The sequence below is a fragment of the Pezoporus flaviventris genome, unplaced genomic scaffold, assembly GCF_033815535.1.
Source record: "Pezoporus flaviventris isolate CSIRO_AGI_PZ_B2104156 unplaced genomic scaffold, CSIRO_AGI_Pfla_v1 ptg000013l, whole genome shotgun sequence".
NCBI lineage: Eukaryota > Metazoa > Chordata > Aves > Psittaciformes > Psittacidae > Pezoporus > Pezoporus flaviventris.
Window position 1 is genome coordinate 12,349,148 of NW_026892561.1, and position 26,901 is coordinate 12,376,048.

Below are 26,901 nucleotides of genomic sequence, written 5' to 3' on the forward strand. Positions count from 1 at the left end.
CCCCCATTAGTTAAACAATGGTTATTACTATTCAGAGGAAAACAAAATATGTAGCTTCCTACCAATTTCATATTTTGTGCCAGCAACATTGGCAGTGATGACTCCATTCTTCTTCTTTCTGACTTTTCTTTTAATTGTGCTTTGATAGGGTAGTCCCGAAGTCAAAGCCAGGGGAGCAGTTCTATGGTTATCTGAAAAATAATGTTGTAACTGTTAACATCTTTATATCTCAACTAATAATACAAACATTCGCTCTGTTACAACTTAGAGGCACAAGCATACTGAATAATTAACAGGCAATATTAAAAATCCAGGACTAGCATACCTCTCTCATTAGGCAAGGATGGCATTATAACCTAGAGCAGCGTAGAACCCAAAATTCTGTCTCAAGTTCTCAGAAAATGATGAAGCTAAAAAAGCTGAATTATATAAAGCTCCGGTCATACCATTTCAGTCTCCAGTAGTAGCAAATATTAGTTCTGGAATGCATAGATATCTGTGTGGGGGAAAAAAAAAAACAAAAAAATTAGAAACTTTGTTATAGAGAAATCCTAAAAAAAATATAAAGAGCTGAAAAGTAACTATGGAAATGCTTTTAATAACAAGTCACAAGGAACATTTCTTTTAAGAGACTGCACTACAATTCAACTGAGCTTTTTCTAAGAAAAATGCTTTTTGTAGTATTAATTTTTAAATGATATTACATTACCTTATTTTCTTATTTTCATTTGTGTATGGGAGATTTTGGGCATAGAATCAGAATCGTTAAGGTTGGAAAGGACCTTAAGATCATCAAGTTCCAACCCCCCTGCCGTGGGCAGGGACACCTTACGCTAAATCATATCACCCAAGGCCTTGTCCAACCGGGTCTTGAACACTGCCAGGGATGGAGCATTCACAACCTCCCTGGGCAACCCATTCCAGTGCCTCACCACCCTAACAGGAAAGAATTTCCTTCTTATATCCAACCTAAACTTCCCCTGTTTAAGTTTGAACCCGTTACCCCTTGTCCTATCACTACAGTCTCTAATGAAGAGTCCGTCCCCAGCATCACTATAGGCCCCCTTCAGATACTGGAAGGCTGCTATGAGCTCTCCACGCAGCCTTCTCTTCTCCAGGCTGAACAGCCCCAACTTCCTCAGCCTGTCTTCATACAGGAGGTGCTCCAGCCCCCTGATCATCCTCGTGGCCCTCCTCTGCACTTGTTCCAACAGTTCCATGTCCTTTTTATGTTGAGGACACAAGAACTGCACACAATACTCCAGGTGAGGTCTCACAAGAGCAGAGTAGAGGGGCAGGATCACCTCCTTCGACCTGCTGGTCATGCTCCTTTTGATGCAGCCCAGGATACGGTTGGCTTTCTGGGCTGCGAGCGCACACTGCTGGCTCATGTTCATTTTCTCAACCAACACCCCCAAGTCCTTCTCTGCAGGGCTGCTCTGAATCTCTTCTCTGCCCAACCTGTAGCTGTGCCTGGGATTGCTCCGACCCAGGTGCAGGACCTTGCACTTGTGATGGTTAAACTTCATGAGGTTGTCATCAGCCCTCCTCACAAGCGTGTCAAGGTCCCTCTGAATGGCATTCCTTCCCTCCAGCGTATCAACCCAACCACACACCCTGGTGTCATCGGCAAACTTGCTGAGGGCGCACTCAATCCCACTGTCCATGTCACCAACAAAGATGTTGAACAAGACCGGTCCCAACACCAATCCCTGAGGGACACCACTCGTTACTGGTCTCCAGCTGGACATTGAGCCATGGACCACAACTCTTTGTGTGCGGCCATCCAGCCAGTTCTTTATCCACCAAGTGGTCCATCCATCAAATTGATGTTGCTCCAATTTAGAGACAAGGATGTCATGCGGGACAGTGTCGAATGCTTTGCACAAGTCCAGGTAGATGACATCAACTGCTCTATCCCACCCATCAGTTCTGTAGCCCCATCAGAGAAGGCCACCAAATTGGTCAGGCAGGATTTCCCCTTAGTGAAGCCATGCTGGCTGTCACCAAGCACCTTGTTGATTTTCATGTGCCTTAGCATGCCTTCCAGGAGAATCTGCTCCAAGATTTTGCCAGGCACAGAGGTGAGAGTGACTGGTCTGTAGTTCCCCGGGTCATCCATTTTCCCCTTCTTGAAAATGGGGGTTATATTTCCCTTTTTCCAGTCATCGGGAACTTCACCTGACTGCCATGATTTCTCAAATAGGATGGCCAGTGGCTTAGCAACTTCATTTGCCAGCTCCTTCAGGACCCACAGATGGATTTCATCAGGACCCATGGACTTGTGCATGTTCAGATTTTTAAGATGGTCTTGAACCAGTTCCTCTCCTACAGTGGGCGCAAGGTCTTCATTCTCACAGTCCCTGTGTCTGCCTTCCAAGACTTGGGTGGTGCAGTCAGAGCATTTGCCAGTGAAGACCAAGGCAAAGAAGTCATTCAGAACCTCAGCCTTCTCCAAATCCTGTGTAGCCAGTTCTCCTGAGAGCTTCCTGAGGGGGCCTACATTCTCCCTAGTCTGTTTTTTATTTGCTACGTACCTGTAGAATCCCTTCCTGTTATCTTTAATACCTCTAGCCAAGTTTAATTCTAACTGAGCCTTACCTTTCCTAACCTGGTCCCTAGCTTCATGGACAACATCCCTGTACTCTTCCCAGGCCACCTGTCCTTGCTTCCACTTATTATAAGCCTCTTTTTTCAATTGTATTTTCCTCAGCAGCTCCTTATCCATCCAAGGAGGTCTCCTGGCCCTCCTGCTGCACTTCCTTCTAGTTGGGATGCAACACTCCTGAGCTTGCAGCAGGTGATCCTTGAATATCAACCAACAGTCTTGGGCCCCCCTGACCTCTAGGGCTGTATCCCGTGGAACCTTCTGAAGCAGGTTCCTGAAGAGGCCAAAGTCTGCTCTTCTGAAGTCCAGGCCAGTGAGCTTGCTGCACGCTCTTCTCACTGTCCTGAGGATCTCAAATTTGACCATCTCGTGATCGTTGCATCCAAGGCTGCCCTGGAGAGTCACATTTCCAATGAGCCCTTCCCTGTTGGTGAGCACGAGGTCAAGCATGGCACCTCTCCTTGTCGGCTCCTCCATTACTTGCAGGAGGAAGTTGGCTTCCACACAATCGAGGAACCTCCTGGATTGCTTGTGCCGGGCTGTACCGTCGCTCCAACAGATGTCAGGGTGGTTGAAGTCACCCATGAGAACAAGGGCCTGCGAGCGTGAGGCTGTTCCTATCCGTCTATGGAGTGCTTCATCTGCAGGTTCTCCTTGATCAGGCAGTCTGTAACAGATCCCCACAGTAATGTCTCCCATAGCTATATTCCCTTTAACCCTGACCCACAAACTCTTTTTTAACTGCTCACCTGTCCCCAGACAGAGTTCCATACTCTCCAGCCTATCCCTAACATAAAGGGCAACTCCCCCTCCCCACCTGCCAGGCCTGTCTTTTCTAAAGAGCCTGTAACCTTCCATTCCAACACTCCAGTCATAGGAGCCATCCCACCATGTTTCTGCGATGCCTATTATATCATACCCTCGTAGACGTGCACACATCTCTAATTCCTTATGTTTGTTCCCCATGCTACGGGCATTTGTACAGAGGCATCTGAGCCGAGCTCCAACTGAAGCCGGCTTATTGGCTGGAGCAGCTGGGATATCTCTACATTTTTCATTTGTAAGTTTGTGTGTGTGTACAGACATGTCAGAGAGAGACAGATACAATTCTGTTGTAGACAAGCCACCCTCTAAGTCAGAAAATACAAAAGCAGGCACCTTCATCTGCAAGATGTTATCTCCTTTGAAGACAGAAGCTTACCTTTATCAGTCCATTAATACAAAAGGATAAAAAGATATGGTTGTTTATGATTGTCCTTAATGTACAAGGGACCAAATTTGACTTTGTAATGAGACAACCCTAAATATCCCTCATACCCATTTAGTGGAGTGCCACAAATTAAAACTTAACGCTGTGTACTTATCCAGAAGGTAAGAACAGGAGATGCGTTATACACAGTGTTCCACACCATGGCAGTAACACCCAGCCATACCTACTTACAACACACTTTGCTGAACCAGAACTAGCTAAGAAAAATGCCCTCAGACTGAACTTCAACTGGCTGGTCATTTTTACATTTTAGTGTTTCAGATGCCATCATCTGAGAAGGTGGCCTGAAGTCCCCTTGCACATTGGCCTTCTAAAACACAGAGATGGGAAAGCAAAGCATTTATCCTCCTTAAAACCAATGTGAAGGGAAAGGAGTGCTGGGCACAGTGACTCACTGAATATTGCACATTATCTGCTTCTCAAGCTAAGAATACCACCAGAGTACAAGACATGCTTAGTTCCTGGGAATAATACAGAAATACATCTGTTACCTAATTAAGGACTTCTATGCACATAAATGACTAGCAGCTGTTCCTCCCTTGTACGGGCTAAAAACTTTTAACAAATTTGGAAGAATATGAAGACAACTAGTATTTCCTTGAGAGAAATGCCATCCCTTTCTAATACAGCATGATTTACAAGCCATGTAATGTCAATAAAAAACAAGCAGCTCAGAGTTTTCATTCAGCTTATAATCACAGAAAAAAATACCTGCTCAAAGCTACCATAATGCATTCTGAAGGTGGACCAAAAAGCTCCAAACTGCCCTACATTGTTGTGTTACTGTTTTTCTTTACACAGAATCTCTTCTACTTTTTTGAGGAGAACACTCTGTAGGGTTTAAATAGAAAGCACCAATACTCAAGGTCCATGACTTTCAACTAGTCAACTTTTTAGCCCAAATACATTAATTGACGGCAAAGATTTATGGTCACCTTTAGAGTATTATAAGGGCAATTAGTAATTTGGCCATACGAAAAACAAAGTAACTGGACTAACTCTCATGAAAATCTCTGCATACTGTTCATTGAAGTAACTCTTTTCTTGACAAGATCCTGGATGCCATAATTTTTATCATGCCAGCAGAAGCATGCACTCCTCTAATGATGTTAAAGCTTGTTTCAAAGACACATGCTGTAATAATTGTCAAATAAAAGTCTAATAGTCAAATTCCGATTTAAACTGAAGTCTTCAAAGACAAAACAGATTACAACTGTATTCTGTATTCAAGCTTACTCTAGGATTTTAACTTTTCAGAAGCACTTATACCAGTAAACTGTATTCTGCCTTAAGCTTGTATATAATAATTCAAAATTGCTTTACAAGTGCTCCACTTAAGCCACCCACCTCCAACCAACCATTTCACTGAATACCAAAACACCAGCAGTTCTAAATTAGCAGTTTTCCAAAATATTTTACATAGGATGCAGTCCTTTCCTTTGTTCCTACTGGAAATATCTTCTTTCCAAAGGGGAAATATAAGTGCAATGAAAATGCAGTCTCAGCTTTCCTTCCCACCATGTCAAGTGACAGATAAGAGGTACAGCACCTCATCTGGGGAAACACATTAACTAGCTGAGTTGCAGGCTAAGCCATGGGAGCAGCAGACTTGCTCCTGCTTACATCTCCATGCTTTTTATGTCCCCAGTGCAGTGCTATGAGAAGCTGCAATTCTGCAGCAAAAAAAACTAAAACCAGCCTACTGAGGAAGCTGAAATCCTCACAAGTAATTTGCAACTGTTCCTCAGACTATACTTTAGATAAGCAGCTCTCTAACTGGGAGAATGGGTCACCTGGGAGAGACAGAAACGCATCTCCAAGAGCAATAAATGAATGGCTGTTGCTGAAGGGAGGAGGGAGCTGGAAGGAGACAATTGCACACTGACAGACCATTGAGACACACCACTGCAATGCCATGGGCCCTGGAAGCCAGGAGCTCCCACACATCTTTCCTCTCTTTGACTTCTAGATAGCAGAAATCACCCTAGAATTACTTCATTCTCTGACCCAGGTCCTCCCCAGGCACCTTTTCCTAGCTCACATCTTGATTTGTTATCATTGCTGCTTTGTGGGCAGCCTCTGCCATCTCTTCATAATTTTCAGTCTCAGGGCAAAGCTTATTGCAGGACTCGCCAGATCACACAATGATGTTTTTTACTTATAAAGTAAGCATAACCTAGAACCTGCATTCAGCTACAACAGTGTAGTCACATATCTTTCTAGTGACATACCTGAAAGATCTGTCTCAAAGGGATGGCTTTTAAAAACGTGGAAGAAAGTATTCTATTTCTAAACTGGGACTGACAGAACTTGCTTAACCTTGGCAAGTCAGCTATTGGGAATCTCTGAGTTCACACACAAAAAAAAAGGATCACAGATCCTGCTGTATATACCATTTCCCTCCTGAAATCATAATAAACAGGAATTGGTGAAAGTTTGTTGCCCACACTGACTCCAGGGTGGCTGAACAAAAAAAGGTTAACCTATAAATGGAGAAAGACTTGTGAAGAAGAAACAATGCACTTTCATCAGGTTAGTACATTCTTATACAAACAAGCACTTTTATTCAAAGTGTTCTACAGGTGAAAAAAAAAGATGAGATGTTATCTTTGCTGTTGCCTGGCAAAGGTGTGAGAGAGCCAGCAAGAGATACACTGCACACAGTCCTGTCCTAAAAAGAGATAGAAGAACACGAAGAATAAAAAAAAGGGGCTTTGTTCCTCCAAGGACAGCAAAAGGCACTTCCATCTCTTGCTGGAGCTGGAAGTGCTGCACACAGACAGGGACCAAAGCAGATGCTTGAGTCCATCTAAGAGAAAAGAGTGTGCAGGCTACAAAGGTGCCTGAACGAAGAACAGGGAACAGTGGTTTCACAGTTAATGGAATGATCCATGTTGTAAAAATTTAAAAATTAAGAGTATTTTTTGCTGTTCCACAAATGAGGTGTATCGTAAAGGGTCAGGATATTGCCTCAAAAATATTCTTCTGGCCTAGATTATACAGAAGTATTTTTGAACAAATCCCTCTTTGTTATTTGCTCCATAGCACTCACAAGTGACCTCTGCACTTCATAATCCTTCACTGTACCTCCCAATGCAGTGTGGAGCTGAGAAGGTTGGTTTTAATCTCTAAATAGGTATTGCCTGCCATCAGACCATCATGTGTGTGTGTCCCCCAAAGAGCAAACATCCCAGAGAAAAAGGTTGAATCAATCAGATCAAAATAGAGCCAGGGGAGTCAAATTCAAGTTTAAAATAAAGGGATGCAATTTAAGAATCTATTCCAAAGAACACTCAAATCAATGAGATTCTTCAAGCTAACTTGGATCATACAGTAACTATGAAATGATTACCATGTACCTTAAAAGGAGACCAGATTGCATATGCATATTTAAAATAGATTTAATCTAATAGAATTAAGAATTAAGAAAGGTACAATCACCTACTATAAAAATGTTTCATTTCCAAAGCAAGAGACAACACTGTATACCACCCAGTGCAGTGTTTTCGATGTTTTCTTCCTTTGGTATAGCTGCTGTGATGCTACTGGTGACCATGAGCTATGCAGGTGCTTAACTTCACATGCCAGAGTTCATGATCCAATGCCATGGCACATATGACATGGAAAATTAACATTTCTTAAGTGTTTTCCTATTTATGTAGGTGAAATGCTACAAAAACTAGATAGTTTCATTTTCATTTGCTGCATTCTTTGTGCACAGGTAAGTGATCACTCACCAACAGTGGAATATTTTAGAACAGATTTTAAAACCAGCAGACAGCTTTCCTCTGAGCCCATTAGTGCAATTTACTCAGTGCTGTCAAAATTCTCTGGAAATGCACAGTAGATGAGGAGAAATCCACAAAGCTGCTGACATAAGGAGCTTTCACTCTGAAATGGAGACACACTGAAGATAGAGTTACAGAACTTGGCCGATGTCCATAGGAAGGGAGGACAGCATCACAGCACTGTAATCCCCACTACCAAGTTAGCTGGAAAACTAAAATAACAAAAAATTCACAGAAGCATGAAAAAGAGTGGAGTGAAAATAGTCTTCAGAGCATTGACCTAGCGAACATCTGAGTTCTGTTTTGTTCAATCTAACCTATTTAAGTTTATTGCTCCCTTAGGTCTTAGAGTGTGAAAGTCTGGATACATGGTAGTCAGGGGTCTGTTATTTTTTACAGTTATACAAACTATAATCTCCTGTTGATCTGGGATTAAGCTATAAAATACAGATTCAGAATGAGATTAACACGTCAACAAAAATTATAATAGAGAAAAATGCCTTTTTCAGTACCATCTCAAATTGCAAGGTATTAACAATTCACAGTAATTGAACTGCAGAATTAAAAGTCTTATACTCTTTCACATCCTTTTTTCTTTAATGCCTTGACAAAACTTACGTTGATGTGTTCCTGCTACAAGCAAACATAGCCAAGCAGTTTTATTTTAACAATTTGGTAACAAGTTCTCACTCCTACAGAGAAATTCTAACTACGAAAAACAATCCTCATTTTCAGGCTCAATGTGTCAAAGTGATAAGCTTGTTTTTAAAAGGCTGTCTGTCAGATGGCTTAAAAATGCATACGCATTATGGTTTGGTTCAAAATATTCTGAAGTCAAATGAAATCTATTAATTTCAACACCCTTTGCTCTCACCATTAGATGAGATGTCTATTCAGCAGTTCTTACAGATGAAGCGAATGTACTGAGTTCTCAGAGGCTTGATTTGCTAAACGGACAAGCTTGCTACAAGCTACACAAGAATACAAACAGCATGATTTATACAACACTTTTTTGAATCACGCAGTCCTGTTAAACAATTCTCTGATCATTCATATGGCCAGCATTTCTAACACTCAAAATTTCTCTGAGCTACCAGACTACCAAAACAACCAAACCAAGCTATGGTAACAGCATGCTACCTCTGAATCCATAATTTACAGTTACTTTAGTGAGAATTTAACCATACAACTGCCATTTCCTATTGAAGATCCCAATCTGTAAAGGCCCTAGGATCAGTCTTAGCCTTCTGCAACACAGTTTATGCAATAATTTTACAAAGCCCATTTTGTAATACTGTAAGCATAAACTATCCTGACCCTTCCAGTCTACCTGCAAAACACAATGCAAAACAGAGTCTGCATCACAGTTGAGAACCTGCATCTCTTCCTGGAGAACACAGAAGGTACTATGAAATGGTAAGTATACATCCCTGATGCAGAAAACAGGAAAGGTATTAGAAGCTGTTAAGGTGGTGGAAGTGTCACAACATAAGGAGTTACAAAGGAATTAATCATTTCATACTCTGGGCACAGAAGCAATTTGTTTCATTTCAGTGTTGTCTTGAAACAATATTGCTTCTTTCTGCATTCATCTATTTTCCAAAATTGCAAATCCTTGGCCAAATTTCAATTAATGTCAAAGCTTTCAAAGCTAAAGATTGATTTTCTCCTTTAAAAAATGACCTCCAATGTGTCTTTCATAGGAGAGCACACAACGTGACTGTCTGTTGGCTCATTCTCACCCTTCAAAAGCCCTTTCTAATGTGATAACATATTTTAGACTGTTAGCAAATTGAGTACTATAGTTTCATAGCTATGTTCTGAATGTTGAAAGAGGGCCATCAAAGAAAGCAAGACAGAATTAGACTACAATAAAAAGGACAATGCTTGAACCTTTTTATTGTCCAGTAAAACAGAGGAAATATATTAATTGACAAGGCAAAGAACCTGTGTGATTTACAAACCAATAATTCATAAATACAGAGAACTTTTTAATAAACATCTTTTTTACATTCACAGTTGGAAGGAAAAATATTGACAAAATAGCCCAAACAACCCAAAGTGTAACCATGTTTTTACACAGTAAAATCTTAATTTCAGAAAACATGTATCTACATCGTGCACTGCTAAAGAAATATCTACTTTAATGCTCCGCTCTCAGCAACAGGCATGGACAATGCATAGGTCTCATACCACTGTTCACCACTTCAATAAGTGTTGATAGCACCATAAGTCTGTCAGCAAGACAGCATTTCACTAATTCTAGAACAGAAAGTATTCCCAGACCCTGTTCACAGTAAGTTTGACTGAACACTGCTGAATGAAAACATATTTTTACGTACCTCAGCAACCCCAACAACCATTCCACCTTCATTTAAAATAGCACTGGAGTGATCTAGGCATTTTCAGCCTAGAAACATACACTATGTTAGAGTGATGTGATGTGATGGCCACATCAGCTCTTCAAGTGACAGCTGAGTGACATGATACCTACCACTCACAGGAAGGCTGGGCCCCTGTCACCTCAAATGAAGCACTCCCTTTAAAACAAACAGCTGAAGGACTCTTGTGTGATTTATCTTGAGGACCATGAGTGCAGGAAGCCATGCTGACTGCCCAACTGCCACACACTGAGAGGCAAAGTTCTTTGTGGTGGGGCAGCCATGGCTGATAATGAGAGAAACTGCATTGATAACATGCCATAATGATTATGTGTAACAGCAATATTGAAGTCTGACATTAACAGTGTAGGTTTGGTAGGTGAAAAGGTAAACAAGGGAGAGTTAGGAGAAGAACTGAGTTGTGTCACCTATAGGAACATGTCTGCTCTGCTTTTGACATTGCAAAGTGTGCTGTCCATGCTCTTTATTACAATCATGTCAACATACACCAACATGTATCACAGGGTCTTTTAAGTTGTGCACAGCACACACTTATCACTGCTGGAATTAAACTATTTCTTTCTTTTTCTATCATTCACTTCTCAAAATATCTATTTCTCTAGCAACAGCTAGAGATCTTAGGGATCTACAAGACTGGACATGTACCAGCATAGCAGTCCTAGTATAACAGAAAAAGCACTAATCCTTCAGTGAAGCTGATATATTTGCAATGATTCATAGTATTATAAACAGCCCTTAGGGGGAGATTTGCCAAGGACCCTGGGGAAGGAAAAAAAACAACACACACACACACAAAACCCCCCAAAAAACACATTAAAAATAGGATGTCTTTAGAAGGTTACCCTCAAATATCAAATTCTCCCCTTCCTTGCTTCAAGTTGATGGCATTGGCTTGGTATGAAAACAGCCTCAAGTTCAGGGACACAACACAAATATAGTTAAAAAAAAATTCTACAGACCTCTGTGTATTGCCCCACATGAAGTCTGCCCCATTCCATCTTATATATTACAGGCCTACAATGCATAGATCTATTTCAGCATCTCTAGACATGGACTGCAGTCACCACACACAGCCCACGAGGACTCTGATTGAGGATTACATCATCCTAATTCACATGCTGCCACATAACAATCTTTCCTAGTTTAGCAACAAGGATGACACTCCCACAGCAGCCTGAAATACAAATTGGCAGACATCAGCCTGCAGTTTCAGCACCTGATGTGCAAACATTAAACAAAAATCAGGCCTTGAATAACCTACCAAGTACACTCACAAGAAACATCTATTCAAAACCTTCTTGACCACAGAAGTACAAGAAAGGTGCTCTTACACGATCACTGAATTGTTTATCCTACTACACTGACACTTCCAACTATGGATCAAATTGCTCAGCTCAACTGGGAATACTCATAGGCTTATATGAGGGTTGGTAGACCTCTCATATTTTAATGACTGTGCCATATACTTCTACTCTGTAAAGAATAAATGACAGTCAGAAATATTCACAGTTGGCCTTAGCTGACCAAGACTACTGCAACCAACACTCAGTACTACTAATATTTTACAAACAGCTGATAAAGCCAGCTGCTACCAAACATTTCAGTAAAAACACGCTTTCCTCCTCACAACCTAGTTTTAAAATCAGTGGTACCCTAGTGAGCCCCAAATACTATTTTTCAAATGAAAACAGGCGAATATCAGCAGTTTCAAAACGATGTGAACCTCAAAGCTTCTCTAACTGGAATTGACCCGATTAATAAAAAAAACCTTTCAAAGGCTGGACTGGTTCCAACCCCTCTATGTCACACTATTTTTATCCATTGCAGGGGATCTAAATGGAGTCACTACCTTCATCAGTAATGAGCTGAGACTCCAGTATCCTACTACAGGAATATTTTGTATATATACTGCTCACCTGTACAGAAATAAAGCATGTAGTCAGAAAAATAACATGACTCCAAATGGAATACTTTGAATACCAAACAAAGAAAAAGCTTACGTGCATCAGACTTTAGACACACTAGCTTTAATTTTTGCTTAGAAGAACAAAGCATGAGAATTTTCCAGGATATGCTTGAACTCATAGGATCAGAATAATGTACCTGCCGAATGATGGGTACAGCATTACTGATGCAACCCCGTACTGTTGAACAGTTCATTTACTGAGTAAATATACATTGCCTCTAAGCTACAGAGACCATACTGACGATGGCATCGTAGCTTTAATGTAGTTTAAAATAACTCCAGCATCTGAGGAGATAACTTCCCTAAGTGCGCCTATTTGCCTTCATGACTTTAATCACAGCTGCAGCACAGTTCCAAGTTTGGAACAATATCACAGTCAGTCCTGTCCTCATCCATCTTGATGAATTCCCAAAAACCAACACTTAAAGGCAATTGGCTCTGGACTGTGTGTTTGTGTTCATTTTGTTTTGGTTTTTAAAAAAAAGTCATTGTGTGTTAGTTAAGAGCTACACTTGAGAAATGTACTGAAATAAAAGTCCTCAGCCAGAGGCCAGAGCAGCGGTATATTCAGTTCATTGAGCAGGGCTCTATTTGGTTTTTCATTGCTTTAATTTTATACTTTTTAAAGGTGCATTCTTAATGAAGCAGAAGGGCATAAAGTTATGCAGCCAGCATGTATATGACTGTAAACTTAACTGGTTTTCAAATGTTCAAAAGAAAGAAATACATAAATTTCTGATTATGTTATAGCAACAAATGCCACCACCCCACAAACTAAAACATGACTGAGAACTGATCCACACACTCTTTTTTTTTTTAATCATCATATCATCTTAGGCTGAAAATTACAATGTTTATTGTTTTGTGCTTCTGACTCTCAAATATATCACACCCTTCATACTACAGAAGAATTTTTTGTAGCCAGGGAGTATAATATTCACATGACAACCCTGGCTAAGGAAAAAATGCACCAACCTGAGCCAAATGCATTTTTAAATACAAAGGTATGGAAAAGTTACAACACACCTAATAACCAGAAGAATAAATCTTTCAGTAAATGTTTAATGCAAAGTGTGCCTATTTGCCCAATGACTTTAATCACAGCAGCAGCACATGAGAATGTAGAAGACCAATGATAAACAAAAAAAGAAAGAGAATAAACTGGGATTCACAGTTGACTACTGATCCAGGACTCTGCATATTATTTCACAAATATGAAATGCTCTTTTGATTGCTCACAAGAAGAAAGAGCTTTTCTCCAGGAAATTTCCCAGTTCCATCATTCAGAAGAAACGTACACAAAGCACAACATATATTTCAAGTCAATAATGTAAATGAGATCAAGCCATGTGTAACAGGATCTTCTAAGTAGTCGAGAGGTAAATATAGACATTTCTATTGACTTTTCGTGGACCTTGTCTCAAAGAGTTTCAGTTCCAGAACAGCCCTGCTGGTGGCACAATTCAGAAATATAATGAAGACAGACTCATTCGGGAGCAAGACCAAGCCACATCTCATCCAGGTCCAAACTACAGTCCATTTAAATCAAACTCCCATCACAGTAGAGATTACAACTAAAAATAACTGAGTTGCCTCTGATTTTCTCTGTTTCTTGACAAATATTACAAGCTTCAAGTTATCACTTTCAGAACTGCTTGGCTGGCTAGAGGCAGTGCTTCACATTTCATAGCTCATGTAGGATTCACAGGTTCAGAAACAGGGATTACTGCGCAGGTAATACATAGATATAATGCTACAGAAAAGGGTTCATGCCGTTCTTCAGAAGTTTTGGGGTTTTTTTTTCCTGGCTAATGGATCAAGATTTACTGCATTCAGAAGATGCTCCTGAATCTATCCATTATAAGATAAATTGTGAGCTCAAGGATGGATGAGAAAGAGCATAAAGACAGAGAAAAAGAGTAAGAAAAAAGAACTCATTCCAAAATACATGCAGTGGGCAGAATGCATAAGAATTCAAACTGAAGGTAATGTATTTCAATTAATATAGTCTGCAATAGAGAACAGCTGGGAGGGGACAACACACGAAAAAGCAAACACACAAACCAAACACACACTTAGCAGCAGCATGTGGCAGGATGATACACCAAATTCTTCTGCATACAAATTACTGATAAGAATGCAAAAATTATTTATCATGGATTTAAATGACAAGATTACATACTGCAAAATAAACAGTCATACCAAGACCTCCCACTGGCATGGAAACGGATTTAAAATAATTTTGCAGTAGAAGGAGCAAAATGGAATCACTTACCATTAGTGCTGCATTGCTGAAACTATCTGAAGAGTCAGCCCTCTGGAAACAAATTTTTCTATCAATAATTGACAGCTGATACAGTTTCAGGCAGTGGTGGTACACCAGGGAAAGACATGCTGCAGAAGCATCTCCTTCCCATTTAGACTATCCCTTGCTCGGTTTAGATCTCTTTCTTAACCCTTTCTAGGTATTTTTTCCCCTGTGCTTTCGGTGAAAAGAGAAAAGCATGATGTATAAGAAAAGAATGCATTATTTCCCACTTTACTTGGAGTGTGACAAGAGCCGTGGGAAGAAAGTCAGTAGGATTTAGTCATAACAATAAGCTGAAGAGAAGTAAAATCTAAAAACAGAAAATGACTCAGTGACTGGGAAGGAGTTATACCACAGACATGAGGTACTGTAACCAGAACACTGATTTCTTCAAATGTAGAACTAAGAGGTCAAGACCCCAATTACATCAAATAGCAGCAGAGAAGTAAACTAAAGAAAATAGTTCAAAATTTGCAATAAGAAAACTGGTTAGGATTCCCTTCCAGCATTGGACCACTAGGACTGAGGCTTACAAATCAACCCTTTTTGGTTTCAGTGAGGCCAACATTACAGCCTTATAAAGCAATCTTTAAACCAAATGAAATCTTAACTGAAGTGATAGAGAAACATTACTTCCTTTCCTGGGATAACAATTCCTGTAGTATTCTGAAACCATTCACATCTCTTAAATCTGGCCAATTTACATCAATGAGAATATTTTTCTGACATCATTTCACATGACTTTTCTTTGTCATACTATTTTTCTTCCTTGTGCAGAAAAGATTGGTCTGACCTGACAGCTCAGACCATTTTAATAAGGGTGGACTATGGATCATGAATACCATCAGGTAATAAAAGATTTGGAAAATTATTTTGTTCAAATGGGTTATTTCTCCTCACAGAAAAAAAGAAAGGGGGCAGGGACAACAAAGAAGAAAACTCTGGACAAATCAACTGCACTCCATTATGTCAGTTTTATAGCAGTCAGGCCCATTGCATTCCCAGGTAAGACCAACTACACCACTACTGTCACACCTGTTCTACAAAGTATTGTGGAGAGCCAGATTCTAGTAATATGGAGAAGGATATATTCACATAAACCTTCTAGAATCATATACAGGTAGAATGAAGGTGGGAGCTGAATGTGCAAAGACTACAACATACTTAAAAGTCATTTCCTTACTTCCTCACCCTTAGTTTACGGATTGTAAGAGCAGATGATTTCTCTGAACCACAGATAATGTCTCTCTTGCTTACCCATTCAAATGAAACAGAAAAACAAACAGATGTGCATATTCGCACCATAAGCACAAAGAAATAAGGTTTTGAGAATTCAATAGCTCTATCAACAGTTTGTTGCCATTTTTCCCAGTTCATATGAAGTATGGTTCTCCCTTTCACACAAATCAGTACAATGAAATCCCACAGATGACATTGCAAGCACATTTATTCCTCGAATATAAAGACACAACAATGGATTCATCTGTACAAATGCAGACCCTTAAAATTCAGATTTTTGAGCTAGTTTCTCTGGGCTAGCTTCACAGACAGCCTACATATAATCACTGCAGGCAGCTGCAGGTATCTAGATTTTAGATGTATAAACCCTGGTGAGATGAATCCCAAGTTGCTCAGCATGACTCTCACTACTTAAAATAAATAATACACAATAAAAACCACCAAGGATGAATGCCTCTACTCCATAATCAGACAGGTACATCTTCCAAAATTCAAGAAAATATTAATTCAAGGACTTTGAAACACAGTGGGCATTATAGAAGAAAATTCAGTGAAACCAACTGAGATACAGTTGCGTGTGGAAGCACAGAACTGGGAGTGAAACGTGAACATCTATCCTGAAGTCTCTTCCCAGAGACAACTTTTCCCCATGGCTCCTCATACTTTCTCAGTTCCAATTTTCTTACATCCAGCTGTTGCAGAGAGTCAGCCTCAACTGGACCATTAATCTACTGTCCTCAAACAGCTGGAAAAGCATTCTGCATGCATGTCCCATAACTGACAGAGTTACTTCTTTTTTAGTTATCAATGAACTAAATGGCATGCTGACTATCTGCCTCAGACATTGCCAAACACCCACTGACAAAAATATCTTTACTTTCATTTCTTACAAATTCAATTTCATTTTCTCAGAAAATCAAAGACTTGCTTCTTATGTATCTGTTTGTATTCCTGAGTGTTGCTTTAGGCAGAAAGGCCACAATGTCTTTCCTTTTCGTATCTAGAGGCAACAGAGGAAACTAATAAATAGACTTTTTTAAGCAACTGCTTGGGATCATTAACCACATCATTCTAAGCTGGTGTCCAGAATTTCAATCTAACTCTGCACTGTTCCTTTACTTTTCTTCTATTTCTTCACTTGTGGATGCCACTCTGGGTCTATCTCATCACGCAGTCACTCTTCATTTTACTTACTGAAACTATCCTCTCCATCCCCAGAAACATTCTTTTCAGTAAATGCTTCTATTTTCCATATTTTAAATGGTACAAAATGTACCAAAGTCAGTTCTCACATCACTCTTGTTCATTTTTAAGCAAAAAATTCTTTTATTCAACTTAATGCTCACTAGTAATTTATAGTCTTTCAAAGACTTCAAGTTGACATAAAGATAAGAAGTTAGGATAATATTATATCCCTTTAAAAAGGCACATGAAATAAAACGCAGTAAAAGAGGGTGGTTTTTTCCTGAGTGAATAAATTGCACATCTCTCAGATCAATTCCATCAATAATTCATACAAAGTGTTTAGCACATTTCTCCCACCCCCCACACCACCAAGATAAGCTTGAAAGATTAAAATAATGTAACAAATTCACAGAAATTTCAAGTTTATGGAACACTAAACACAACAACCACTCACAAAAACAAAGAAAATGCAGACTTCCATCACATAGCTCTATTCTGTATTTCTCAAGGAAAGTCCATTCAGAGCAAGCAATTTCCCCATCAAATCACAGTCTTCTACCCTGTCAGTCCACTCTTTTTTGTGCTCATAAACAGTATCTAGATCCGTGCCTCTTCACCTGCATGAATTCAGTATTAAGCATCTGATTTCATTTTTTCATGCTATACTCCAGTACTTCCACTGCACCCTATAGGGATAGTACTGTGCTGGTTTTCAAGCACTAAAAATAAAACAAACACATGTCAACCCAAGGACAAAGTTGGAAGGAAACATACTTTAATGTAACCAAAGAAGAATATATTTAGCATTTTGCTACTAAGCAAGGATGAAAATAAACTTGTCAACACATTGCTGTACCTAACTGTGAAGCCCACACCCCACTCAATTCTTTCTGTGGCATTTATTATATATGAAAAGCAGATTTAGTCTGTCTTTATTTCTTCTTCAGAGTGACTGTTAATACTCTTTTGCTCGTGCTGGCCAGAAGGGGCTTCTGAACTGCTGTGTCAAGCACTTTCATCCTTTTAGGCAGTCAATTTTTTCTATCAATTAACAGTAATGTAGCCATCTAAGGTGCATTTGAGCAGTGGTGCATACTATACTTCAATCTGGAATACTTCCAAAACCAAATACAAGCATAAGCGGGAACTGGCATGCCTCTCACTCCACAAAAAGGAAAGTGAAAAATGAGTCCTAAATCATGATGTTGTTTCCTTTTGTATTTCTTTCATTAGTATTGTTAATTTGGGCTTTCCATGAAGCAATGGGGGTTTTCTTCTTCTCTGGGGTTTTGTGTCCCCAGAGAAGAATGCTTATTAAAAGATCTCGCGTGATTATATTCCCTAAATAATTGCCTTTGAAGCAAAGATGTTTTTTAAATAAATACCTATTTTTTAATATTAAAAACTATTCAAACTTCTATTTTTAACACTGGGAGAAGAAACAGGACAACTGTACGCATAGGTCTTCATTTTGGAGATCCCGTGTTCTGATTAAAACTGATACTGAAGGCAAGAACCATGATGCCTGCTTTGTTTAGTCCTTTAAGACACAAAGCCAAAAATTTATTCTGTAATGTTAGAGCTTGTTTCCTGGCCTATGAAATTCAAGGCAAGAGCAAAAATGCTGATAAATGAGTATAAATTACTGAGGTAGTATTTCAAAACTAGTTTGTACAACTGTATGAACATTTAAGAGAGAAGGCTAGAAAGAACACTGGGAACAAGCAAAAAGCTAAGACTTAAAGCTCTGAAGAACCTGTAGTTTCCCACATCTACCACCAGGAAGAAGAGTATCCAGTAGACGGAGGCACTATGGAACCTCCTGGTCTGGAAGAGCTTCTGGGTCCAAGATGGGTGCTACTGTGGAACAGGATTTATTCTAATACCCAACAGATTTAGAGATTGACAATGTTTTTAATCCCATACCCATTCTCAATTACAGATTATTTTCTTAGCCATCAGTGTAGTAGGCATCAACGAATTCCATTATAAAATTAAAATACATTAGTATTTTAAATATTAATGTTTAAAAGGTTCATTGGTTCCAGTAAACTTTAGAGGAAGCTCATAATGTCTGTGAAAGGAGTAGTTGCAAAGTACCATTCTGGTTTTAGATAAGCATTAATGGAGCTCTAAAGAGCTTCCTTGTGCTTAATAAGGGCCATTTGAATCCTACTGCCAGAAGTCAAACAGCACCAATTAACTTCCTAGGCGTGCAGAAAATAAAAGTGAATCTAAGGCTAAACAATCTAAAGCTCACAGGGGAAAAACAAAATCCAGCTAATATCCTTCAATGTATACTGTGGTATTTACAATCAATTTTCCTAACTTTGACAGTTTATATACATCCTTCAAAATAAAAGGAACTCCCACTACCTTCATGCAGACTCTAGCTCTCTTTTAGGAAAATACAACTATTCCCTCCCCCCTCTCATTAGAGAGTCACTGTGTCAGCTCCGGATGATGGAAATACCTCATCACAAAGTAAAAGACTGACAAGTATTCATCTTTTTCTTCAGGGACTGATACAAAGCCTGTCTATACAATTCAGTGTCTTTATGATTTAGGACTGGCCAAGAAGTCACGACACTCCAAGGCAGTAATAATACTCTAAATTTTCTCATCTAAATTTTCTTGGGTTTCTAAGGATTTCCATTTTAAAACCGTGTCCTCAATTTGTATGAGATATCTGCAAGTATCTATTGAAAGCAAAAATACTCCTTAATACCACATTAAAACATAGCAAAGAGAAAAAAAAAATAAACCCCCCCAGAACATTAGAAGATGTGGAAATTCAGGAAATTCAAGAAATGACTCATTTGCCATATGTATCTTACAGAGATTTTTAAAACTTATAACACATATCCACAGATGGAGATTCGAATCAAGAAATCATACTTCAGTCTTTCATGATGCTGACAATTTAGAGCAAACACAATCAGCAGTCAGCATTACTCTGCCACATTTCACCTTCAAAAATATATTTATGGCTTTCACTATCAACATACAGCAGCATACAGATCTTAAAAAAAAAGGATCCTAACTATAGACAAGATTGCAAGATCGTTTAGTGTCTAACTGCTTGTTGACTAATTCATTTCCCAGACCTTCAGACCTGTCCACAGCATAATCTACACAGCTAATTTAACACTGTCGGCTTTGGAAGAGCGTGGGAACAAACTCTGATTTAATTGCAAACCTGAGCCTCAGATTACTAAAATGATTGCTAGATTACTGGAATAATTACCTAATAACTGCTGACAGGCATGATCTCCTGGACTCTTCTAACGCTCCCAAAGCGGTGGGCAGCTCCCTTTGGAAGCATGCAGAAAGTATCCAACCATCAGAAATACAGAAATGTGTTTTCTAAAAAAAAAAATTAAATAGCTCGTATAATTCACTGAAATTTTGTAACATTTTTCTTCAGAAAAAATGGCTTCAGATTATACTTCCATATGTCAGTATAGAGATTATATTTACTCCCCATGTAAGAGGGGTTTTTTTACCTTTTTTTTACCCTTTTACTCTTTTTTACACCCTTTTACTCTTTTTTACTCATTTACTCACTGACATAAAAACTGCTTTTGTCAGGTTTTGTTCAAAGTAGTACTGACACATAACCTATTTCTATTAAAAACTCTACCCTAGTACTTAAAACATGGACAGAAGCTTCTGCTGATGCCAAGTGACTGTATATTTTGAGATACTCTGTGGAATTTGTGGGGGATAACCAATACCCACACAGAAAAGTGCTTCTAGTCTTTCAATTGCGAAAACAACTGGCAGGATTTCTCTAAGTGTTATTTAGATAGGTACTAACACCCTGGCACATAAAATTAATGAGGAATTCAAGCAGGAAAGAATTAAGAGAGGCAGTCCTTGGGTTGTTTGGGTTTTTTTGAGAAGGAATAAAATCTGATTTTGGTACTCAAACTGAAAATAAGTATGAAAGGCACAAAAGCAACCACTATTTAGGACCTTCAATTGGTTTCACAGAGTTCAGCAGTACTTCAAATTCCAATTCCAGCATCAATTGCTTTTCCCTTTTGCTTACAATTATGTGTGGTTTCAACAGCAGAAATTCAAAAGATTCCACAGACCACGAGCTTTCAACTAAGCACAGAAAGCACGGGAAGATACCTGACTTGCATCTCCAGGGATTTAACTTGCTCTACATTTTAGCCTCCCCTGGGTACCACTGCAAGCAGAAGATCCCGTTTTAACCTCAACCGGCTCCGAAGAGACCTGGCCGTACATGCGAAACGACCTGCACAGATGATGGACTTCACCCGCAAAACTCGGGGGGGGGGGGGGGGGGGGGGGCAAAGGGGAAGGTGTTAGGGTACATTAATACCTTAAAACTCAAAACGGCTCTTTACGCCTCACACTGCGACACGCTCGCAGTTACCCTCCCCTCCCGACACGAGAGCTGCCCGCTGTAGGCAGGACACCCCGATGCAGGGCCGGGAGCCGGCTCTGCAGACAGCACTTAGCCGGGCACCCGAGCAGCAGTGGGGCGCTCCCCGCAGCAGAGCATCGCCCCCAGAAGAAGACAGACCGCTCTTCGGCACGGCATCCCCCGCCGCCCTGCCCTCTCCCCGGCTCCCGCAGCCCCCAAGCTGGGCAGGGCAGGGCAGGGCAGGGCAGAGCTGCCCTTGCCTGCCGCACATCCTTTACGGGCGGCGATGCTGAATCACGGCTGGCAGCCTCTCCGCCGGCTTTCCCCGCGGACGGCAGCCGAAGGCGGCGGGCCGAGAAGCTGCGGGTGAGGTGAAGCGCGGGCTGAGAGGGCGAGCGCCCCACCGATCCCCCTCAGCCGTTACCTGTCGGCGCTCCAGTCCTCCCAGGCGACGCAGGGGTGCCGCGGGACCCCGCCGATAGCGTGCTGCGCCTCACGGACAGCGCGGCGGGGCTCTCCCGGCTGGCAGCATCCGAGCCGGGCACCGGCGGGAGGAGGAGCGGGACGTTACGGCCGGGAGCTGGGAGCAACCATTCCCCGAGAGGGGGCACCGGCGGTGGCCGGCCAGGCGGGGCGGTGAGGACCAACTCTCCCCCAGAGGTACGTGCGGGGAGAGCGCCTGAGGAGAGAGGGCGGTGACCGCGGGGCGGGCGGCGCCAGGAGCCGTGCCCAGCCTTCCAGAGGCACCGGTCTCCCCCGCCGCCCTTCGCGGTGGAAGCGGCCCGCGCTGCCTCCAGGATACGAGCCGAGGACCTAGCAACCGCTCGGGGCCCGGGCCGCGAGCCGCGCTTCCCCCGCCGCCGGGCGAGGGGAGCTTCGGGGCCTGGCTCCGGCTGACGTTGCGCCTCCGACCCTGCGGGGGCTGCCATGAGCGGGCAGGAGCGCGGGTCGGGCGCTCCCGGCCGGCCCCAGCCACGCGTGGGAGCACGGAGCAGGCACCGCTGAAGGGTGCGGGGCCTCGGCGGTGGCAGCAGTGGTTCCTGCAGGAGGGCGGCACGGGAGCTGCCGGCCGTTTGGGGACAGGTGGCGGCCTTGGCACATTCTGCCGTCACCTGTGGGCCTGTGCTGGTTTATTCGCGTTTTCAGGCCGTTTTTTCGTTCTTCCCGCGTGGACTTGTAAGCAGCGTTCCCCCCGGTGTGCATAGCTGCTGTTTGCCACTCTGGAAAAGCCACGTCAGGCTTTTCCTGAAATACTTTTGCCTCCTAGCAAATGACCTGGTGGGACAAATACATTAAAGATTAAAAAATGGGAAAACCTTTGTCAAATGAAGATTTTTTTTTTTTTATGTGGTTTTGGGTGGTTTGTTTTTTGTTATTTTTTATTTTATCAAAATAATTAAAGCCTTGGAGAAAAAAATCCTTATCTTTTCTGAAAATAATAAATAAAAGCCCAACTAAAATTGTTATCACAATGGATTATGCAATACCCTCTGTCTGTTTACCAAGGTTAAGAGCCAGATTCAACAACAGTGGAAATCACTGGGACACTGGATTTAGGCTGGTGTATGGTTGCTGTGGAATTAGCAGTAATCATTTATTGACTTATTGCTAATGCTTGGGGTTTTTTTGTGGTTTATGAAAATTAACATCTATATTATTTCAGTCTTACACCACATATTCCTCATTACTACATACCTTTAAAATCAATTTCAACCTAACTTTTTCTGCACAATCTCATGGCCAAAATAAGCCTTCTGTGAGATCCTGTGTAACTGCCTTTTTGAGGTAGCTAGAAATAAACATTCAGCAAGCTTAGTTTTATTTTCCTTGGTCAGAAAGATATTTTCTTTGTTAAATGATGTGAAGCAACTTGAAAATTTTATCAGGATTATGTTTCTTATTCTACTTTTAACATCTTGCAAAGTAAGCTAATGCTTTAATAGCAACAGATTGTGGGCTTCTTGCAAGTACTAGAATGATTGTTAAGGACAGAAGGCCACATGAAAAATCCTTTAGACACCCCTGGAGAGATTTCAGACTGTTTCCTCATGTGTGGAATGGATTTGTAGCTTATAAAGTTCAAGAATTTCTTTTTACAGATACATTTTTGATCAGGTTTGATTACAGCTTACATTGTGTTTCTTACTGATACACAGAAATTATCATTTATTTACCACTCAAACTTTTGGAATCTTTTATTATGGAAATTCACATGCTAGTTTGTGTAGGTAAGTGTTTGTATGAACAGATCTAAGTTTTAATGCTAGAAATTCCATGCTAAAGCAGAGGCATTGGTATCTAAGCTTGTCCCCATGTGAGCATTATTCATTTTCCTCACAGCTGTGAGAAAGCTATGTTACAGGATGCTTGTAAGGAAAGGTTTGATTTTCTTTCCGCTAGTCATTTGGAATGCTGCCACTGACTGCAGATGAAAGCATTTACAAGGTTTACATGCATGGTATGTTATCTCCAGGTCAAAGCTTGCTTCAGGCCTACAGCAGATCCTGCCTACTTTCAGTGCTATGTCCTTATCCCACACCGCGGCCCACATCTCTACACCCCAAAGCCTGAGGATATCTCTCTGCTGAGCAAATTATGTTGTTTATTATTATGTTATTAGGGGGAAGATCAGCAAATCACAAATGAGAGTTTGTACCCAGCTTTATAGTTTGCAGGCAAACCTGGAGCCTGGCAATACAACCGTGCCCTGCTCTGCTCCCAGGAGGCTTTTTCTAACAGTCTCCAAGGTCCAGCTAACACTTCCCCTTCCCAGAGGACAGTTGGTACAGCTGGGTGCCAGTCTCAGCTGGGAAGTCACAGCCTAGGACATAGCCTCCCAGCAAAGACCAGAGCCTGACAGCATAAACGCATTTTCTCATCTCCATTCCTGAGAGGCATTAATCTCTTCCAGAACATGCTTTTAGTTGTTGTTTCCCAGAAATGGATGAGATTTACTCTTTTTTAATGCGGTCTGCATTCTGAATCACTCTGAGAGTGCCCCCATGTTGAAACATTAGAGCTAACAAAATTTATTAAGAAACCAAAACAGGGTATTAAATATGCAGATGCTTGATTAGGAGTATTAGTTATTTTTAATATTGAGCTAGTTGAAACATTGAACATGGATGCACTTCAGAACAGATGTGACTAGATAATTATTGTCAATAGAACTATCAAAAATGCCTTTTATGGCATGAAGATCATACAAATTTCTCAAACAAACATGGGCAAAACAGAAAACCAAAAAATGCTTTCTCTGAAATGTACTTACTCCTATGAATTTTCTTATGGTTTTTTTCTTGCTTTTCCATCCAGGGATCCTGGGTACTTTTATGACTTTTAATTGTTATAGTAAAAGAACAGTGGGGACAATCTGATCAGTACTACCTTTCAGAGAAAGGTTGATTATTTGAGCATGGTTCCTATTTCATCTGTTGTGTTAGTAGTAATATATTCCCTGAATAATTATAAGCATTGTAATGCTGCATACATGTAATCCATCTCAAAGCCAATAAATAATTTCTTCAAAATAGAAAAAGGATAATTAAATTCTCTCAAGAATATTGGTCTTTTAACAAAGTCATAATACAGGCTTTAAAATGCAAACCTATTTATCCTGTCCATTCAACTTTGAGAGCTGCAGTAGGATGCATGGTCTGACATGGTCCAGAAAACTTGGAAGTTGCGTTTTGCCTCTCCTGTGGAAACAGGTTATGTCATCATGCAACTGTTATTGCTGAGGAATATAAAAAAGATGAAGTTTTAAAACATTAAAAGTAACAAACATGACTTTCAAAAGCTTTGAAATAAAGCCAGCATTTAGCTATATAATAGGAAACTTAGCTATTCCAAGAGTTTTCTCTCATTTGTATGACATTCAATCTTGGAATATATTTACTAAGTAGTTAATTATGCTTCTCTGAACAGGTGCATTTTGCCACTTGCTATAAAACTAAGTCCAAACACAGTCTGTGCTGTCAAGAACCAACCATTTCCTAGTGCTTGACTAGAAAACATTACCAATAAAGAAACAAGGTTCAGTTCAAGTTCCTTTCCTTTATATTCCCCCAGGATTCTTGCTACAAGACTTCTCAGCCCATAGTAGTTTTTGCTTCAGAAAGCAACACCCATTTCTTTTATAAGCCATCTGCTCAGTGCATTAACAAAATCTGTGCAACAGCTTCCCAGCAACATCAGCACCTGCTGACAGGGGATGGGGTTTCAGGCAGATACTGCCAGCCTGTCACAGCTTCTTATCTCTCTAATCTTCAGAGCACTGTCTAGGATTATCTCCTGGAAATCAAATGCCCAGCAAACATGGCTTATTTTTTTTTTTTTTATAAATCAGCAAACATGCTCTCAATTGAGTTCATTACCACTGTAAACATCCTTTATTATACAGATCACTGGGAATTTACAAGCTGTAGCAGTACAATATTGACATAACACAGCATTTCATATACAATAACTTTTTATAGTCATCACTCCAAACACACTCTGGGTGAGATTCAGTACTGATGTAAGTAGATACCATAAAAATCAAGGGTATCCATAGACTACAGTCAATTACAATCAAGCTTAATGGGGCCCCTTTCAGGCGTATTTTTGAACAGCTTTAAGATACAAGCACTCCTATTTTTAACCACACAAAGTATTATTTCAGAGTATCTTGATCTGTTTAGTAATCAAAGCTTGGAGGTTTTTCTTCAAATAATTTCTTCAAGTTCCCATCTGCTGTTTGCCCCGTTTAAGAAAAAGGGAGTCCCAAGAACCTCAGCAGTTGGAGAGGTGTTTTTTGCTGAACATCTATCAAGCCAGTAAAAAAAAAAAAAAAAATTATTTCCCTTGTATGAAGGCTGTAAGATCAAATGAGGTATAAGATGAAGGAAAGGGTAAATTTATACCTGCTGGTCAACTAAATTAATGTGGGCATTCAGGAAATAAAAACAATTTTCATAAATACTCACAGATGGGAGTAAGATTCTGTCATTTAGGGCATGTAAAGGCTAGTTATGCTATTGCTGGACTGAAGGCCCAAGCAGAGGGAGGGTTGCTCCTCCTTCACAGCTGGACATAGAAATCAAACCAGTATTTTAACAATATGGTCAGGAATCACTGCGAAGTGGGAATGAGAGAGATTTCTGCCCAGCAAAATCATACTCTTAGTTCATTTGTCTCCATATCCATTTGATTCAGAACTTGCCAGGTGTAACTGAGAATGGTTTCATATAGGTTTATTGAAAAAAGTCTGAAGTGATCAGTTCACTAATTTGATGTATTGCAGTGTAACAACTATCATGCGTTATATTGTATTACTACCACCATAGCCATTCTTAAAGATAATTGGTATCTAAGCTTTATGAGCTAAAGAAGCTCTAAATCTTTTGATTCAATCAACAAAGTTTGCACCGATTGTCATTATTAGGGTCTAAATGCTTTGTTAATTTAAATTTGGGGTGGAAGGGAAAGAATTAAATGATTTTGCATAGAATATTACAATTTGTTTAGATAGGCTAGTATACCTTCGCCATTAGCAAAGCTTTAATTTACTTGAAAATACTGTACAAGAATTACAACATTCCTATGAGGTAAATATTACCCATCTCCATTAAGGCAATAGATACAGATTCAAATTTATTCCAATGGCATTGGTTCAATGTCATGTCAGCAATAAGCTTGTATATCAGGTGAGTACATCATCAAAAGCCACATGAGATAATGATCTATGTACAAGGT

General features: G+C 40.4%; 1 protein-coding gene and 1 long non-coding RNA gene across 9 annotated transcripts in view; both read right to left on the bottom strand.

Annotated features, from left to right (window-relative positions):
- Positions 1-20,126, bottom strand: part of TTLL7 (tubulin tyrosine ligase like 7) — a 70,859-nt gene extending 50,733 nt beyond the window's left edge. For 5 of the 8 annotated variants that reach the window (XR_009743090.1, XM_061451614.1, XM_061451620.1 and 2 more), the window contains exons 1-3: positions 20,014-20,126; positions 326-496; positions 63-191 (exon numbers count right to left, since the gene is read on the bottom strand). Coding sequence is in view for 5 of the 8 variants with exons in the window: in XM_061451614.1 (XP_061307598.1) it covers positions 63-191; positions 326-350 (154 nt within the window). In the remaining 3 variants the exon portion in view is untranslated. Of the gene's footprint in view, positions 1-62; positions 192-325; positions 497-11,917; positions 11,985-20,013 lie in introns of all 8 variants that reach the window. The other 3 variants (XM_061451617.1, XM_061451615.1, XM_061451616.1) reach the window with 3 other exon arrangements.
- A 694-nt stretch (positions 20,127-20,820) lies between these two features.
- On the bottom strand, positions 20,821-21,848 carry LOC133268174 (uncharacterized). The gene is made up of 2 exons (XR_009742969.1): positions 21,590-21,848; positions 20,821-21,049 (listed from the first exon to the last, which is right to left on the bottom strand). It is a non-coding gene; the product is annotated as an uncharacterized LOC133268174 (long non-coding RNA).
- Positions 21,849-26,901: the final 5,053 nt, after the last annotated feature.